Source organism: Psammomys obesus, unplaced genomic scaffold (genome assembly GCF_907164565.1).
Source record: "Psammomys obesus unplaced genomic scaffold, mPsaObe1.curated_primary_1811, whole genome shotgun sequence".
In the NCBI taxonomy this organism is placed as follows: domain Eukaryota; kingdom Metazoa; phylum Chordata; class Mammalia; order Rodentia; family Muridae; genus Psammomys; species Psammomys obesus.
The window spans coordinates 9,345,853-9,365,630 of NW_026585626.1; the positions used below are offsets into that span (position 1 = coordinate 9,345,853).

A 19,778-nucleotide genomic window follows, 5' to 3' on the forward strand; every position below is an offset into this window, starting at 1 on the left:
ATTTCAAAACCCACCTCTAGGGACATGCTTCTTCCAGTAAGGCCGCACCTTCTGAAGTCCTCCGAACAGTACCTCCAGTAGGAAGCAGGTGTTCAAATGCCGGAGCTTGTGGAGGAAATTTCTTATTTAAACCATTGTATTCCAATCCTTGGTTCGCACAGGCTATTGGCCATATCATAATGCAAATTTATTTTAGTCCAGCTCCAAAAATCCTCAACCTTTCACAGTCTTCTGAGATTCAAAGACAATTTCTAATTGTAATCCCACTGTAAAATAAAAATGATAGACATTCAACATATTATGGCATAGAATATGCATTACCATTTCAAAACAGAGGAATAGGGACATTGGGAGAAAATACTGAACCAAAGCAGCTCCGAATCCCAGCTGGCAAGATGCCAAATCCTGTAGTTCCATGTCCAGATTCAAGGACTTTAATTTTAAAGAGATGGGTGGCACAGCCCCTCCAGCGTTGCTGTCTACAACATACTTCTCACCCTTAAGGTGAATCCGTGTATGCAGGAGTCCTTGGCAGATATCCCACAGCTCTGTCATTTCCAGCACTTGGGGGGGGGGTGTCCTTTGCATTCCAAGCTTTACTTCCACAGCTTCATATGATGGCCTCTCAGGTCTTCTTGCATTCTCAGAGCCTTCTCAAGGGACTCTCCTGTCACATGCTGGCCTAAGAGGATCTCTGAAATTGGGAAAAAGAATCCATAACTGTTTCTTCACTTTTGCATCCTTTATGCCTCTAAGCCCAGCAGCACTTAGATGACACTCCCCAGCTTGGCTGCCAACTCGGGATGGACCTTGGCCCCATAAATCACGTTAGCAGTAGTGCTTTCATTCACTTGCTTTCTAGGTGCAAAAATGACTTAGCTCTCTTTGATCTGTTGGAAATTTAGATAGGTAGGGTCTTGCCATGAGGCCAGCCTTTCTCTGTTCCATTTTGGGCCTAATCTTAACCTCACTATTCTCTTTGGCAGTTACAACCTCTCTTACAGCACAAGCCCTGGCTATAACCTTAAGCTTTCTAGTGTTCTTTTTTTCCTCACTATATTTTGTATTTCTTTCTTTCCTATTTGCATTTTTTCATTATAGAGCTGCATAATCATTTTCAGTAATAACAATGCCATAGACTCAACATTAGTCTGTCTTGAAATTTCTTCTGCCAAAAGCATTAGTACATTAATTTTTAATTTAGCCTCAGGCAACTTCAGGGCATAGGCAGAAGGCGGCCAGATCCTTTGTTACAAAAATCACAGGAATGGGCTACAGCTAAGCTGCTATTATTGTTCCCTCGGAAACATCTTCTTCCGTGGTGTCTGTGGGAAAGAGAAGTTTCCTTGATGAGGTGTGGCACCAAGACAGCTTAATGTCTCATGGCATCATATCTGGGTAGAACTGTTGGTTGTGTCATTCCTTTGTCAACTTGCATGGCACCTCCGTGGTTCCTTGAAAAATGGTCTTCAGAGAATAGGCTTTCAGTTCAGATCCAGCCCAGGTCCTCTGGATCCAGTGTCTGAAGTACATAATATCTTTAGCATGTTTAGCATAGGGACTTACCTTTCATCTTGGAATGATGGGGGTCAACCAAAGGCAACACTTGTTTGAGGGCAACCAAGAGCAATAACCTGTATGTCTGGGGAGGCTTTTGGACAATCTTCATCAGCAACTCACAGGAATGATTCTCATGGTTTATGTTGTGATTTCTGTTAGACGATCTTTGGCTCTGAGAAAGAATTATCAGAGGTGAGAACATTTCATTTAAACTCTGTATGTATATTTATATATGGACTTAACATATACTATAGTTACTTTTAGGTGATGGTTAATAGTATGATTCCTTATGACTTTCCCATATATTCTTATTTTTATTTTACCCTCCTTCTGTATTTACCTCCCTTCCTAAGTAGAAGCCCCCGTCCATGCTCCCATTTTCCTCTTTAAACCACTTGTGCCCTTCTCCTTCTTTAATATCTGGAATATATAAAGAACTCAATAAACAGACAAACAAGCAAAATCAGAATAGAAAAAAATTTAAAACATGAACTGGGGATCTAAACAGAGAGTTCTCAAAAGAATAAAAAAAAATGGCTAAGGAATACCTTTTAAAAATATCCACTGTTGAAGGTTTGGTTGTGAGTCTTAATATCTGCTTTGATACACTGCTATGTAGAGTCTTTCAGAGGCCCTCTGTGGTAGGCTCCTGTCCTGTTACTTGTTTTCTCCTACATCCAATGTCCATCCCATTTGTCTTTCTAAGTGAGGATTGATCATCTTACCCTGAGTCCTCTTTCTTGTTTATCTTCTTTAGGTGTACAAATTTCAGTATATTTATTCTATCTTATAGGTCTATATAAGTGAGTATATACCATATGTGTCTTTCTGCTTTAAGGATACCTCACTCAGGATGATCATTTCTAGGTCCCACCATTTGCCTGCAAATTTCATGATTTCCTCGTTTTTAATTGCTGAGTAGTATTCCATTGTATAAAAGTACCACAATTTCTGTATCCATTCCTCAACTGAGGGACATCTGGGTTGTTTCCAGGTTCTGCCTATTACGAATAAAGCTACTATAAACATGGTTGAGCAAATGTCCTTGTTGTGTACTTGAGCTTCTTTTGGATATATACCTACGGAATCACTATTCCTAATTGTCTGAGAAAGCACCAGATTGATTTCCAAAGTGGTTGTACAAGTTTACATTCCCACCAGCAATGGAGGGGGGTTCTCCTTTCTCCACAACCTCTCCAGCATGTGTTGATCTTAGCCTTTCTGATGGATGTAAGGTGAAATCTCAGGGTAGCTCAGTATCCAAGTAGGTTCTCTAGTAAGGGGAACAGGGACTATTTCTGACATGAAGTCAATGACCAGCTCTTCGACTCCCCCCTTCCCAAGAGAGGAGCAGCCTTGATAGGCCACAGAAGAGGACATTGCAGCCAGTCCTGAAGCTAGGGTCAGATGGAAGGGGAGGAGGCCCTCCCCTATCAGTGGACTTGGAAAGGGGCTGGGAGGAGATGAGGGAGGGAGGGTAAGATTGGGAGGGAATGAGGGAGGGGGCTATGACTGGGATACAAAGTAAATAACCTGTGATTAATATAAAAAATGAAAAAAAAGTAAAAAAAAAAATCCAGTGTCCCTAGCAATTAGGGAAATGAAAACCAAAACAGCTTGCAGATTTCATTTCATCCCAGTCAGAATGGCAAAGATCATCAAACAGCTAGCAGCAAGTGCTAGAGAGGATATAAGAACAGATCTGTCATTTCCTGTTGGTGGAATTGCAAACTGGTACACCCACTCTGGAAAATGAGTGTGGAGAACTCTCAAAAAGCTAAAAATAAATGTACTATATAACCCAGCTTGGCATATGCCCAAAGGACTAAATATCATACTCCACAGGTACTTGCTCACCCTTGTTCATTGCTGCTCTATTCATACTAAGTTAGGCAAGGAAACAACCTAAGTGGTCTTTAACTGAGGAATAGATAGTGGTAATAGGTATATACACACTATGGAATATTATTCATCTGTAAAGAAAAATGAAATCATGACCTTTACTTGTAAATGGAGAGAACATGAAAGATCATATTGAAAGAGGTAACCCAGATCCAGAAAAGCAAACATCTCATGTTTCCTCTCACCTGAGGCTTCTAGCTCCAAATCCGTGGATGTGAGTGTAGAACCTGGATTAACTGCAGAAGGCAGGAAAATAAAAAAGGAGCCATTGGCTGGGGCTGTGCTTACAGTGTTCAATCTCTTTCTTTAGCCCCAAATTTTAAAGTCTTTCGCTTTCTTTTAGAAAACAACATGGTTGGGTTCTGTCCAGCAGCAGGCCACTTCCTGGTACCGACTGATCTTAGTTACTTTTCTGTAACAAAACAGCATGACCAAACTGACTTATGGGAGTAAGAGTTTTTATTTTGGCTCACAGTTCCAGATGGGTAAGGGCCTATCATGCCTAGGAAGTATGACAACAGGCAGCCAAGGCAGCCAGAGCAGGAAGCTGAGAACTCACATCCTCAACGACTGAACAGAAAGCAAAGAGTGCAAAAGCTAGAAGTGGCATGAGTCTTCAAACTCTCAAGGCCGTTTTCAGCTGTCTTCCCCCGGAGATCATATTTCTACATCTGTGCTGAGACAGCCAGGCCTTAGCAAGGGCACAGGAATTACTGACGACACTACATGGTCCGGCACAGCATCTCGGCCTCAGCTCAGACAGAAGCATACAGATCCGTGCTAGGCATCATACTATAAACCAGAAAAAAAAAATTATGTGGGGCGTAATCAAAGGAAAAACAAAGGAACTGCTATTCGTAGGGAAGTTTTCTCCAAGTGTGACACCTTCTACACCTACATCTCACTTCAGTATGGCTGTTTAAAATTAACTTCATTATGAATAATATATGTTCATTACAAGAATATTAACAGAACAGTAAGCAAAGGTGGACATAATTCAAGCATCCAAAGAAAATTAGTTTTGGCTGTTTGATGTGCATTCTTCTAGAGCTTTCCCTGCGGCCTATGTAACACTGAATGATTTAAGTATGATCTGGTGCGTGTAACTTCTGCCTGTTAACACTCTGCCAGTGTTGGGAATGCCGATAAAGCGTTTTTGATCCAGGAAAGTGTATGTAAAATTTCCCTCTGGTACTCACCCTCCAAACTTTATGCTCAGTTAAAAATGCAGCCATAAACACATTATGAAGCTGCCTCTTCCTGTAGCTAATTGTGCTGATTTGCCTTAATAAAAGGCCTCCTTTCCAGAGCTAGCTAGTTTATATTTTCTCTTGTTAAACTACTGATCATTTTACATGTAAAATCATTTTCGTGTCTTCCGATAGTGTGCATGTGTTGTTTTTAGAGTACATAAGGCTGATGTTTGCAGTTGAATAAGTAACAGACAGGAGGATTTATAGCAAAAGGGGATTTGGCTTCCCACGCTGCTGATAAAGTACACCACACGTGTCCTGTGGGCTCAGAAATACAGCACGGTACTTTAAGCCCCATGGCAGGAACAAACCTCTTTGCTTTTCATTTATTGTACGGAAATGCGGACTTGTCGTGTGGTCAGAAGCCAGCCAGCAAGCTAGCCCCCAGCATGGAGCTTGTTAGTGTGAAGTCGGGGGAGCAGCTGCCCCTTCCCTCCCTGCGGTTCTGCTGTAATAAACAAGTGGACAGAAAGCCACCCACTCTGTGTGGAGGACAGGCACAGAGTGTAGCTCCCCATAGCCCAGTGTAGTCCAGATGATTATGAAGTGGTCCCCTTCTTCATGGCAGAGGGAGCAAGAGAGTGTGTAAACTGTGAGGCACAGCAAATGATTCTAGGTAAATGGCAGCTCTGGGGCTCAGATCGGAACCACATGCTGGACCTGCACGGTGCTTGTGCCCAAATCTGAGTAGTATGTTTCTACTCTATGCTTTCTCCTGAAGATAGGAGTTTAATCCCTAACAATTAGGGGAGGGACCAAAGGTAGTTATGTTATTCTTTTAAGAGTCTGATCCTTAGACAGGTGAGAAATTTAGAGCTGTCTTCCAGCATCTGCTGCTCTTTTGAACTGATCAGAACACTAGGTGTCTTAGTTACTGCTTTATTTCTATGAAGAGACTCCAATACCACTGCAACTCTTATAAAGGACAAAATTTAATTGGGGCTGGCTTATAGTTTCAGAGGTTTAGCCCATTGTCATCATTTTGGAGAGTATGGCAGTAGGCAGGCTGACATGGTGCTGGAGAAGGAACTGAGAGTTCTATGTCTTGATCCAAAGGCAGCAGAAGGAAACTGTGTGCCACACTGGGCATAGCCTGAGCATATGTAAGACTTCAACGCCTGTCTCCATAGTGACACACTTTCTCCATCAAAGCCGTGCCTATCCCATGAGGCCACGCCTCCTGATAGTGTCCCTTCCTATGGGCCAAGCATTCACACACAAATCTATGGGGGGCGAGCATCTTATTCAAACCACTACACCAGGGTACCCTCTCTCAAAGATTTCTTCATTAGAAGCATAGAAGTGGGCCAGGTACATGTGGTGTCTCTCTGGCCTGTTGCCTAGGCCCTTAACAGAGGCTGAGGCAGGAAAACTGCAGATTTGGAGTCAGCATGAGCCACATAGAAAGACACTGTTAAACAAACAACAACAAAAACAGAATAGGAGTTCCCAGCCCTGCTGAATCATAGCCTGGATTTTCCCAAGGCCCCTGGCTTTGCTTTTTAAATGTACTAAGCTTGAGAAGCACTGTGCTCAGAGTCACTAGAAATGGGAGCCTTCTGTGTATACTAATGAGGAACAAGACCATACACAAACTCGCAAAAGTAGGCAGTTGGAAAGAGCAGCTGTGTCAGAGAAACCTTTAGTTTTAATTATGTCTAGAAAAGAAAATACCTCAGGCTCGTGTTTATGTGAAAGAAATGTGCTGGGTCCAGTAATGGGCATTTTAATTTTTTCTAGGTGCTTATCTGTTTGTTTTAGATTTATTTATGTATTTTATGTGAATGAGTGCTTTGCCTGAGTGCAGTTATGTGCAGCCTGTGCATGCTTGGTGCCTGTGGAGGTCAGAGGGGGGACTGGGGTTACAGTGACTATGAGCTGATTCCATTAAGTTCCTTTGATCCTGAGGCACCATTGTTTTGTGACCAGCACGTCTAGTCTTAGTCTTCACTCCGCTCACTTGAACCACAGGAGAGGCAGGTGCCAGCCAGCCCTGGCCTGGAACAAGCAGGGAGCTCCTAGTTATTCTCACAAAAGGCTGGTTAAAAGTTAAAGTAAAAAAAGGCCCAGGGTGTTCACGTGGGTTTTTGTTGTTGTCCTATCTTTGCTTTAAATCTTTGCTTGTTTAGCTTTCCAGTTTTGAAAATGGTTTTAAAATATGGAGAAATAAAAGCGTCTGTGGTTGTCATATCCAGAACCCCCTGTTAACATCTTGGCATGGTTACTTCTAGTTATTGCTCCCTTGAACGAAGCTCCACTGAGCATTTACGCACGAGTCCTTGTATGCTTATCCACTCTCAGGTGAATGGTGAGTGGAGAGCCAAGCCAGCTGCACCTCACAGACGCTGTGTGCCAGAGCTCACCGGAACAGTCAGAATGGTGTACGAGGAGCGACAGATCCCCACCCTGGTCTGCATCGCCCGCAGAGTGCCAGTTTCATGGGTTGGAGTGTGTTTGCCAGCGCTTAGCATTGTTAGTGTAGCTGTGCTAGCGGACGGAGAGTGAACATCGTAAAATGGAGATGATTTTTATCAGATACACTTTATTTCCGTTTGAGTGTGTGTCTATGTATGTGCATGTGTGTGCTGCTGCCAGAAGAGGGCATTGGATCCTCGGGAGCTAGAGTTCCGGGCAGTTGTGAGTTGCCCGGTTCAGATGCTAGAAATTAAACCTGGGTCCTCAAAAAGAGCAGCAACCCCTCTTGACACCTAAGCCATCATTGCAGCCCACAGTGATGGATCTCGGCAGGATTTTATGTATCTTCTTAGGATTCTATTAAGATTCGTGTAGATTGTGTGTATGTGCATGTGTGTGCTTGTGTGTGTGTGTGTGTACAATTTTGATACTGTTCCACAGGACACATACGTTTGTTTAAAGTCCCTTTCTCTGTTTTAAATTTTACGCTATTTGTAAGCAATATTGCTACACCCTTAGGCACTGTTGCTCTCCTCTGAAGCATAGTGTTTGCTATCAGTCATGTCCAGTATATGGGATGGTACTGGGGACAGAACACAGGACCTTCTACATGCCAGACAAGTGCTCTATCACTGAGCCCTTCTCTTCAGCAGGCTCACACCAGCGCTTTTCTTTCGCATTTATTCCCATCCCTATCACATCCTCTGCCTTTGCTGTATGTCCCTCACTTAGGATGGGTTTGGACTCCCTCTACCACCCTGCCTCAGATTCCAGCCACAGTGCTGCCTGCAGTTAGCACCTGCCTCTTGTTGGGCTCCTCCCTCAGGTTCTCTGCTGCTGCTTCTCTCTGGTGGCACCATTGTTTTTTTGTGTTTGCTCTGGTTTTCTAGCTTTGAATCGACCCACTGTCACTTGTCTCTTCCTTTCTTCTATCCAGTTTTATCCTCAGCTCCATAAAGAGAAGGCAGTCTGTACCTCTCTCTTTTGGTTGAGTGTGAAACAGAATTTTCTGTATTTGACGGCTTCCCAGTGTAACTCTTGTCAGGGTTATGAGCCCGTTACGTTACCATAGTGTGGTAGCACATACCTGGAACCACAGCACTTGGGTGACTGGAGCAGAAAACCAAGTTTGAGGCCAGCCTGGGCTGAGTTGTGCCACAAGACCCTGACTGTTCTCTCACATCCTGCTCTCAGGTACGCTGCAACTGAGAGTTTTTGCTTCGTTTTGTTCTTGCCAGTTTCTCTCCTTTCATCAGGAATGTGGGAAGGGTCTCCCATGGCTGCCTTCCCACCAGCCCTGTGAGGACGTGGTCTGTCTTTATTCTGTCCTCACTGAAGTGATCTCTCCCTGAGCGCAGTTGCCTTGCCAGTCATTGCTGTTCTTACAATGGCAGAATCTCATGTTGGAAAGGTCCTGCTGTAGCTGGTTACTAGGAGCAGAAATTCACTCAGACTAGCTGGCAGAGAATGGGTGTACACACAGGAAATCATGAGAGACCCCAGGGAACTCTGATCAAAACACTGCATTCCTACTTCAGAGGGCTGGAGAGCCATCAGAAGCCCTGGTGGCCAAGAACATCTGTGTCCCTCAGGCCCAGCTCTGTGCCAGCTTAGCTCTGACATCTCTCCATTCCTCTCAGTCAGCTAGCTCCTGCTCATGCAGTTCCTACTGCATTACAGCCTGGCCTCTCTTTGGCCTTCCATGACTGCTCTTTATGAGTTCTGTAGTAAGTGTACTCTATGGTATTTGCTGGCTCAGCCCAGCCTTTTAGTTCCAGACCAGCAGTTCTACAGCGACAGGCCTCTTCAGATTGGTTCTTTCCCACCCTAATCCACTGTGGCCAAAAGATGGCTGCCTTCACTGGCAGCTCCAGTCTAGTGGCTTAAGATGCCCCCACCGTGATCTGTCATTAGCTGGGCTCAGCTGGATGGATTTCCTGATCCATGTGGTGCTGCCCAGGGCCACTCAGAAGGCTTTGCTTTGTTGGGAGCTCACGGGGCTTGGAATATGGAGCAAGCTTCACGCAGCTGGCATCTCACTCAGGAGCTGGGGCAAGGGGCTTGTGTAGTGTGTGTTCTGTGGGCTGGAGCAAACTGCTTACACACCAAGCTGTCATCAGATGGCATGCCTAGCTGGGCCCCTATGTCCTGCACTGTCTGCCTTCAGAAACAAGGATGGGAGGGAAACTCCGAAAGTAATTAGAGGCTTATTCTCTCTAGGAACATAAGACTTCTGCCAAAAATAAGCCAATAAACAGATGGTGTCTATAGAGACATAATCTGGATTTTCTTCATTTATTCAAGGTACGGTGCTCACCTTAGAAACTTGACAGCTATCATTCATTTCTTTTCCAGAAATTAATGTGATAGTCCATAGATGACTCTTTCCCTTAGGCAGTAACTCTCAGCAGTTGCCAGTTTTTCTGAAAAACTCTACTTGACCGGAAGCTAATTTTTTATTTAAGTAGTGTATGAAAATGTAAAGTGGCTCAGAAAACCAAACAAAAGTAGTGTTAATCATTAGGTGAGCTGCTCTTTCTGATCCATTTAAAACAGCATATTCCCCAAGGACCTGGCCAGTGTGCAGTGATTCCTTAGGTAATATGTGATTCCTCAGAAGTGTGAGAGAAATGGTCACCCAGAAGGTGCGTGAGAGGGTTCCCCAGTGTAAGGGAAGGATCCTGCCTGTGCTGCTTCTCCCAGTGTTCTCAGAGGTGCAGACCTGACCCTGGCCCTCTCCTCCCTCAGTATTCTCCTCCCCTTCCTTCTCCTTGATCTTGGTCTGGAACATTTTCCAGATTTGGATCCTGACCTGCTTTCTAGGTCCAAATTGTGACTCACATCCACTGCCTGCCTGCTTCTGAAGCCTCGTCCCCTCCTGTCACCAGAATGCCTGTGCTGCCAGATGTAGCCCATGGCAGCTCAGTATCCAAGTGGGTTCCCTAGTAAGGGGAACAGGGGCTGTCTGACATGAACTCAGTGGCTGGCTCTTTGATCACCTTCCCCTGAGGGGGTGCAGCCTTACCAGGCCACAGAGGAAGACAATGCAGCCAGTCCTGATGAGACCTGATAGGCTAGGGTCAGAGGGAAGGGGAGGAGAACCACCCCTATCAGTAGACTGGGGAGGGCCATGGGAGGAGATGAGGAAGAAAGGATGGGATTGGGAGGGGACAAGGGACAGGGCTACAGCTGGAATACAAAGTGAATAAACTGTAATAAATAAAAATAAATAATTTTTTTAAAAATAAAAAAAGGAAAAAGGAAACTGACCAGCTCATTTTTGTATGCTAAATGCAACTAATAAAATGAAATGTAAACTATTATGAATAAATGCAAAGTTAGGCAATTTGAAAAGCCTTGCTGCAGATACATTTCACTATGAACTATTTATCAAATACATTTCTAAATCATTAACTTCAGAAGAGAAGAAGAAGAATGCCTGTCCTGTAGCGGTGCATGTGCCTGCCTTCCCCATGACAGGAACGTGAGTCAGTCATTTTAGCAAACATTGTAGTCTAGATACCATGGTGGCTGCACTATGCTGGTGATCCTGGGTGGAAGGCATCATTCCCAACAATCCTTGGACCTGTCAAGTTCCTTCCCTGCTCTCCTGTCCAGGTTGAGCTGGTATTACTTCCTATGTAATGCTACCTAGGAACCTCCATCTTAGTTGAAGAAAACAGAAAACTGCTTTCTTCTGAGAATAACATTTCTTCTGGATATACATTAATTGATTTTTTAATTTGTAGTTTTATAGAGCTTTGGTAGGTTGGGGGATAACCACAGACAGATTACATAGAGGCCAGAAGTGGTGGAGAATCGAGAACAAAGATGAAGCTTTCATCCTTGTATAATTAAGGTGCTGCACCATACAATTGAAATATCCCTTTGGATTAAGGAAAATAATTGAAGCCAGAACACAGTGTATCATTTTTGTTTTTCCCTAGTGCCTTCCCCACCTCTTACAGAGCTTCTGTAGGGTGCAGGTGGGGCGGAGCGAACGTGCCCTGTTTTTTATTTGGAACGCATATTCACCCTGCCATCCGTGAGTGCCTGTGCAGACATAAGGGCATATTCAGACCATTCTTGTGGCCTGTAGAAAAGCATGTGTCCTGTTGCTCTAGTTGTGGCTCACTTTGATGTTGGGTAATCTTGTTTCAAGTGTGAGGTTTATTGGGACATCCCTGGAAGTAGGCCTGACCAATAGGAGACCTTTCTCTGGTTGCTGTGCTTGGCTTTAGCCTTCCCCAAGAAAGGGTGGTAAGGGCTGTTTTACAGCCCATAGCCAGAACTCCCACAGCCCTGCCTTGTATTCGCTCATTGCTCTTTCAACACGTAGGCACTGGAAATCTCTGTTTCTGATTCAGGGTTTGAGTCACAGGAAGCTTGCATATGCTACAGTGATGACATGCTGAACACCTTGAAAGTCTGTTTTATTGCTTTATGATGCTGCGATCAGTGAAAGAGGTTCAGCTCTCTTTAGGTGGGCCCCACGTTTACTTAAAAGGAACACAAGACACACACATAGAAAATGGGGTGTATTCTAGTGGGACCTGCAGCTTATATTCTGTCTTGGCCAGAGTCCCTGATTTGTCTAAATTCAGCTTCCTCACTACCAGATAGGAGCAGAATAGTTTCAGCTTCATAGACATGAGACTGTCATGAAGAGTGTTTACACACACAGACCACAACACCTGACACCAGGCATTCAGTGAATGACAGCTAGTTCCCAGAAGGCTTTGCTGTTTTGTCTCTGACAAAATGTAGCCTTTGTGGCTTCAGACTTACCTGGTAATTACAATGCAGAGCCCTTCAATTGTGGCTGAAAGAAATGTAAGGAGCTGGAGCAGATAATGGCTCAGCACTCACCACTTTTCCAGGGGACCTGGTTCTGAGTCCCAGCACCAACGTAGCAGCTAGATCCAGGTAACCAAACACTCCCTGGGCCTCCGCAGGCCTGCACACACATGGCACACACATATACCTGCAGGCCAGACACCTGTCTGCATAAAAATTAAAGCAATTAAGAGAACATATCAGACAGTTCCCACAACACTTTTAAAAGCTCATTTATTTTCCTGTCGCAGTTTTTAAGTTCATAGCAAAGTTGAGAGGAAGGTTTCAAGGTTTCCCACATCCTGCTTGTTGCATGCATCACCTCTTCATTATCATCATCTTCCACCAGAGTGATGTGCTTTTTGCACAGCAGGGAGCCTACACTCAAAGACCATAGTGCGCACATAGACTTCACTCAGTGCCACGCACTGAGTAGATCTGAACAGTCTATAACAACACACTCCTGTTGTTTCCCCTACCCTTTCAGCTCTGGGGATTGAACCTAGGACTTTACACATGCTAGGCAAGCACTATACCCCGAGCCCCTTTGCCAGCTGGCCATTCATAAAATTTATTCTTGATTGTACCCATTTAAGTTCTATAACTTCATGTTTTGGCTGTGTCCATCCTTGTATTACACAGGAGCTACACCTTGTTCCAGTGCTCTAAACATCCCCTCTGTTCCTTAGTCATGTCTCTTTGCCTTCCACTGATCTCTTCCTGTCTCCCTAGTTCTGTTCGTAGCTCTTAAAAGAGGTTTGGGCATTTGTCTTGTGATTCTAAATGCTTATGAAGTAGTAAATTGAAGCATATTTACTTTGGAGATGAGTCTCCCATCTCTTACAGCAGTAACCATAAAATATCTGCTAAAGATACCATGGTTGTGATTGCCTGCTATAAAATGCCTGCTATAAAAAGGCCAGCTGTGTCGCCAGCGTTGGGAATGAAACTTTCCTATGTTGACCTGGCGTGCATGTCCTGTCCTGAGATGTTTATGGGTTTTGTACTCTGTTTTCCGGTTTGTCTTGCAGAAGACACTCAGATATGAAATAGCATAGCAGCTGCACTGTGTGCCATCATCTCAGAGGGACACAAATGGGTACCACAGCCTCTTGGACCTTCACGGGATAGATAAAATCCAGTTCTGTGGTGGGAACGTTAGAGGCATACAGATCTCGTCATCAGGCAGGGGCCAGCACATGCGCTGGGTCTGGATAAAACTGGACACTGTTCTGTTTTCACTGGGCTTGGTGCTGTCTAGACCTCAGCCTGAGCTGGCATTCTCTCTAGGAAATGGGTGGTACTGATGGCCACAGTCTGCTGCATTCTCGGGGAATAAGAAAGTCAGAGCAGTGTGGTTTTGAGCACTTAGCTAGAAGCCCCAGGGAGGAGAGACAAATCATACCAAAGATGTTTGGAAACGTGTTAAGAAGTCATGTTATTTTTATATTTACCTAAAATTACATATAACTCGTGCAAGTGTATATTTGCACATGTATTATAAATTTTAGAGAGGGTAAAAAATATGATTCATTGAGTTACTAAATAAGTGTGGTGTTACTTGTTCCTCCTTTATCCTTTTCCTTCTATATTGTCCTTCTTCCCTTAGCCTTAGTTGTTTTCCATTTCCCACTTTATATCACCTGTGTCCTGCTATTCCCCTTTCCACCCCTGCCCTCCACATCTGTGGTCCTTGTCTATTGTCCTGGTTTCTGTGATTATCCCATGTTGTATAATTACATTCAAAGATCTGGAGCTAAAAATCACAGCTGAGAGAGAACATGCTGTGTTTGTCTCTGTAGGTCTAAGTTACATCACTCAAAGTAATGGTTTCTAGGCCCATCCACTTATAAATTTTATGACTTCACATCTTTTTACAACTGGATAGTATTCTGTAGTGGATATGTACCATAATTTCATTATCCATTTATCTGGTGAAGGGCATTTAGGCTGTTTCCATTTCCTGTCTATTGTGAATAGGAGACAGTGAACATTGCTGAGCAAATGTCTGTGAAATGGCATGTTAGAGCCTTGAGGAATCTGCCACAGGTTATATAAATGGTAGATTTATTCTTAGCTTTTTGGGGATTCTCCGTACTGATTTCCAGAGAGGCTACACCGATTTGCATTCCTACCAACACTGAATAAGGGTTCCTCCTTGTCTACAACCTAATTTGTTGTTATATATTGTTTTTTGATCTTTGTCACTCTGACTGGGGTAAGATGAACTGTCAGAGTTGTTTTGCTTTTCATTCCTATAACTGCTAAGGGTGATGAACATTTTTTTAAATTTTTATTTTAAAAATAATTTTAAATTATTTTTAAAAATAATTTTAAAAAAATTTTAAATTTTTACATTATTTATATTATATTATATTATTTATATATATACAGTTTATTTACTTTGTATCCCAGCTGTAGCCCCCTCTCCCATTCTCTCCCAACCCCACCCTCCCTCCCTCATCTCCTCCATGCCCCACTCTAAGTCCACTGATAGTGGAGGTCTGCCTCCCCTTCCATCTGACCCCAGTTTATCAGGTCTCATCAGGACTGGGTGCAATGTCCTCCTCTGTGGACTATCAAGGCTGTTCCTCCCTCGGGGGTGGGGTGGGAGGAGAAGTCAAAGAGTCAGCAACTGAGTTCATGTCAGACAGTCCCTGTTTCCCTTACTAGGACACCCACTTGGATACTGAGCTGCCATGAGCTACGTCTGAGCAGAGGTTCTAGGTTATATCCATGCATAGCCCTTGGTTGGAGGATCAGTCTCAGAAAAGACCCTTGGGCCCAGATATATTTGGTCCTTGTGGAGCTCCTGTCTTCTCCAGGTCTTAATAATTCCTCCTTCTTTAATATGATTCCCTGCACTCAGCCCAAGGTTTGGTTATGAGTCTCAGCATCTGCTTTGATATACTGCTAGGTAGAGTCTTTCAGAGGCCCTCTATGGTAGGGTCCTGTCCTATTTCTTGTTTTCTCCTATTTCCAATGTCCATCCCATTTGTCTTTCTAAGTTAGGCTTGACAATCTTACCCCATTACCTCCTTCTTGTTTAGCTTCTTTAGGTGTACAGATTTTAGTATGTTTAACCTGTCTTATAAGTCTAGTATTCACTTATAATTGAGTATGTACCATGTGTGTCTTTCTGCTTCTGGGATACCTCACTCAGGATGATCTTTACTCGATCCCACTGGTGATAAACATTTTTGAGACATTTCTTAGCCATTTTTAGATGATTATATGATTTGTCTTTAAGTTCATTTATAAGACTAATTATATTTATTGACTTATATATCTTTAACCAACCCTGCATTTCCAGCCTAAAGCCAGTTTGATCATGGTTGGTGTTCTTCTTGGTATGCTGGTGTTTTATTGGAGATTTTTGTGGCTATGTTCACTGGGGATATCAGTAGGTTGTTTTGTTCATTGTGTCTCTCCCTAGTTTATATATTAGAGAACTAATTGATTCATAGGACAATCTTGGGAGTAATCCCTCTGTTTTGTTTTGTTTTGTTTTGTTTGTTTTTTGAGGAGTTTAAGGATTGGTTGTAGTTCATCCTTGAAGTCTTGTGGAATTCTTATAGTGACATTTTTTAAAAGTTACTTTGTGGGCCAAAGTGAGAACCTTCAACATTTTGACCTAAATATTTTAGAGTTCTGTCAAGATGAAAGCCAAATAGAGTTAAGTTGCAAAATTCAAAGCAGACTGTGAAACTGAATACAGTTCAAGTTTTTCAATTAAAGCACTATAAAGCTAGCATGCAGAAGTCTTCAAAACTAGTCACATGTGTCACTGGTATTTTAAGAAGTCCTTACTCTGTAAAGGCTGAAAAACACTGAGCTGTGACACTGCCTCAGTGAGCACTGGATCCTGCAGTCACTCTTCATTCACACTGGAAAGCTGAACTCTAGGAAGTTCGCTTTGGATACCACATAGAACAGCACTGGGCACCAACTTCAGCTGCCCCCAAGCTTAGGTGTGTTGCCCCGAGGTGCCTTTTCCACCACGTGGAAAGTGGTTGAGCATCTTCATGATCAGCTTCTGATGCCATAATGACCCACCTAAGCTTGGGAAACAGAAGTGTCCAAGAACCCTGTTGCTACACATTATTCTGTACCTTTGGGGAATTCTTGTTTTTAAAGTCTTTTTCATAATGTGGTAGATTTATATATTTATATTTATATATGCTGACAAAGAAAGAGCAACAAAACGTAGACTTACCCACGTGCATTAAAGATAAACTCTGCTCATCAGTTACAGACACAGAAAGACAAAACTGAATATTCTAGATGAGAGCTGCATGGGTTTTTTTTGTTTTTGTTTTTGTTTTTGTTTGGTTTTGTTTTACTTTACATTCATTCAACAGAAGTGAATAAGGCAGGAGCAGTGCGGCAGGTCACAGGGCCACAAACAAGGACTTTGACCCTCACTGCGAGCAGCTAGCAGAGCCACTGAAGGGCTTTGAGCTGAGAGAAGGTGTGTGATGACGGGGTCACAGTAGGCTCTCCCTGACTGACATGTTGAGAAGGAGAATAAGGACTACCTCTGTCTGCAGGGTAGAGAAACAGTGCATTATGCTGTGATAGTAGCTTAGAGTGTCACGGGGAGTAAACATGGCAGGAAGTTTTAAGAATCTGATTTGAAAGTTAAGGCACAAGTTGCAGGTGCAAGAGGTAAAGAGGAGTTGGTGGTGGCACTGAGGTATTTGCTTTGAGTGGCTTCAGGAATGGGGTTGCATTAACAAACGGAAGCTTGTGGAGGGAGAAGCAAGATCTCGGGAGCTCAATTTGGAACACGTCAAGGCCTGGAGTGTCTAGCTATTAGAGCTATGCATTTTCACTAAAGACCAACTAATTTTCATTAACAAAAGTAGTATTCAGGTAGTAATCATTAGAATTGAAGACAGTAAATGAATTTCAAAAATCAGCAAAACAAAAGGCTGTTTAGGAAAAAGAACACAATAAAATCAATAAACCTCAAGCTTGGCTGAGGGGGAAAATATGACAAAAATTTAGTAGGTAAAATGAAAGGACTTCAGACCCTATGGACATTAAGAGGGTATCAAAAGAATATCATAAACCATTCTGTACCCAAACTTGGTAACATACAGGGAATAGACAAATTTCTTAAAAAGCGTAGTCTTCCATAACTCAGTCTATAAGGCCAGTGTTAGTCTAATACTTAAGCCAGAGGACTTCAAAGGAAAAAACTATAAACTAATGTTTTTCATGGATATAGGTGAAAATTTTAAAATGTGAACAAGGGGTAGCTATACTGGGTATGCAGAGCTGATTCAGCTTGCAAACTTTCATTTGTCACATTAGTAAAGAAGAAAAATTGTATAGTTATAGCAGTAGATGAAGAAAAGAAATTCAACATGGACTCCAATACCCATTTGTAGCATTCATACTCAGTATCTTTGAAGGAACTGCAACCTTAAGAGCATCTACACAAACCCGCAGCTAACATGATGCCGAGTGGTAAGAATATCCAAGCCCTTTAATGTCAGCAATAAATCAAGGATCTCCTGTCATCACTTCACCCGCTTTCAGCATTGCATTAGAATTCCTAGCTAATGCAAAAGAACAAAAGGAGAAGCTAAAAGGTACAAATAATAAGAAAAAGAAAAAGAGTTGTTTTGTTCACAGGTGATAGAATTGTTTATACACAGTATCTGAAAGAAAATTCCTGGAACTATTCTGTTTGTTCTATGCCGCTGTGATGCGCTGGCTAGTTTTATGTCAACTTGACGCAAACTAGAGTCATCTGGGAATAGGGAACCTCAACTGTGAAATAACCTGACCAAATTAGTGAAGGAGAAAAAGAAACCAAGAACATAGTGGGAATCCCACCACCCCAGAGGTTGAGATAGGAAGGTTGGGAATCCAGAGCCATCCTCTGCTGTACAGTGAGTCTCATGGACTACATGAGACCCTGTCGCATAAAGAAAAAAATACAGAAAGGGAAAACAGTAAGGAAAAAAGGCAAGAGTTTAAGTAGGGAGAGATGTCAGTAGCAGGCAGCAGACATATTAGAATTGCATCAGAGAGCACCATGCCACCTCTCTGCCCAGTGATGCTGCAACTGACGTCATCAGCCATCTCACAGGGACTACTTCATTGGCAACGCCATAGACATTTTTGGTGTCACAGGGAAGGTTACTCCTGGGATGTGAATGAAGACAAAGTGTTTCTCAATGCCCTAAGATGCACAAGGCCACCCAGCCCCTACAGCCAAGAGTACCAAAGTAGGGACCCTGCACAGACCTGTCATCAGCTCGAATTCTAGACAGGGGCCCGCTGTGCTTCAGTCCCTCCACTCTTTCTTAGCAGTCTGCATTCTGGGCTACATATGTATTAGGTCAGTGGTCAGACCTCACACAAGAAACTAAACTTTAGGGCAGAGAGCTCATGTCCAGAGCAGAGCATCTTCGTTTCACTGTCTTATGCTCAGCAAGGACTGTTGTGCACCCACTGCCAGCACACTCAAGGTTGTGAGTTCAAAGGCTCATGAGTAGCACTGGGCTAGTCCTGTGTCTTAATTGCAGTATTGTTTGCATGAAACAAAGTGATGTGGAACCAAGGGGCATACTGTACAAAGGTCGTGTCCTAGTTCTGATGGTAACCTAGAGCTCCCTGAGATGTCAGCAGTGGGTGAGTGTGGGGAGGGCCCAGATGTTACCCTACAGTGCCTGTGTATCCACAGAATATCTGTGCTGCAGCATCCAGCAGTGGCCATGTCTGTCTAATGCTATTTAATTGCATGTTTTCTTCTAGGGACAAGCAGATCTTTTGAAATATGCTAAGAATGAGACCTTGGAGAATCTGAAGCAAATCCATTATGCAGCTGTTTCGTGTGGACTGAACAAACCCGGCACTGAAAACTCTGAGGCCCAGAAGCAGCGCCGGAGCCTAGAAGTCATCCCTGAAAAAGGCAGTGATGAAAATGAAGACTAGGGGCCCTCCCCAACTGTAGAGTTCCAACCCTAGGACCAGTCACCAACTGCGCTGCACTCACTAATGAGGATGATAACTGGGATTTTAAAGCACAACTGGAATAGCCAATTGCTGTCCGTTACAGCTGTGAATGTATGTAGCAAGCCGAGGGGGAAGGCAAATAAACTCTTTAACAAGAAATTCTATCCCTGGCCCAAACATGCTGTGTTTGTATTTGTATTCGAAACGCCCTGAGGTTCACTGTGAAGAACAGGGCATTTGCTCTAGTTCCAGCGAGACACAGACCGTTCCTACTGAAAACCGTTCGCTCAGGGGGAAATGGACTGGACTGTTAAGTTCGCATTTGCCGGTGAAGGGGTGAAGGCGCACTTCCTGCGTGTGCTCCCCATCATGGGGCGGTAGAGGATTTGGTGGCATGCTTGCTGAGCCATATTTACTAAGCAGCATGTAAGGACCGGAGCTGAGGACAACATGCCGTGGGCTGCCCGGCTGAAGATGCGGTGTCAGCGCGGGCAGCGGAAGGAAGCAGCACCTTGGACATAGTTTTTCATTGTATGGCGTAGTATTCACATTAAAGATATCTTTTATGATCTTTCTCCAATAGCAGTACATGCCTTCAGTGAAACTTTAACTCATTTTAAAGCATTTCCTCTTCCAAGAAGCCAATTACTTGTTAAATGACTGCTAAAAATACGCCACCTAAGTCACTGTGTGGCTTGTAGGATGGTTGTGACAGTTTGAAATGGTGGCTAAGTGCCTGATTGTGATGTAAGCTCAGACCTACACTGTAGACCTGAATTACACCCTTCGTCAAGGGTGTCTGCAGTATGAGCAGGAGTAGAGAGAATGGGGGCAGGTCTC

General features: G+C 43.5%; 1 protein-coding gene across 1 annotated transcript in view; it reads left to right on the forward strand.

Annotated features, from left to right (window-relative positions):
• The window catches only part of Plcl2 (phospholipase C like 2), a 183,601-nt gene extending 164,083 nt beyond the window's left edge, over window positions 1–19,518 (forward strand). The window contains exon 7 of the mRNA XM_055614023.1: window positions 18,738–19,518. Within this exon, the coding sequence (XP_055469998.1) occupies window positions 18,738–18,917 (180 nt within the window). The 3' untranslated portion in view covers window positions 18,918–19,518. The remainder of the gene's footprint in view (window positions 1–18,737) is intronic.
• Window positions 19,519–19,778: the final 260 nt, after the last annotated feature.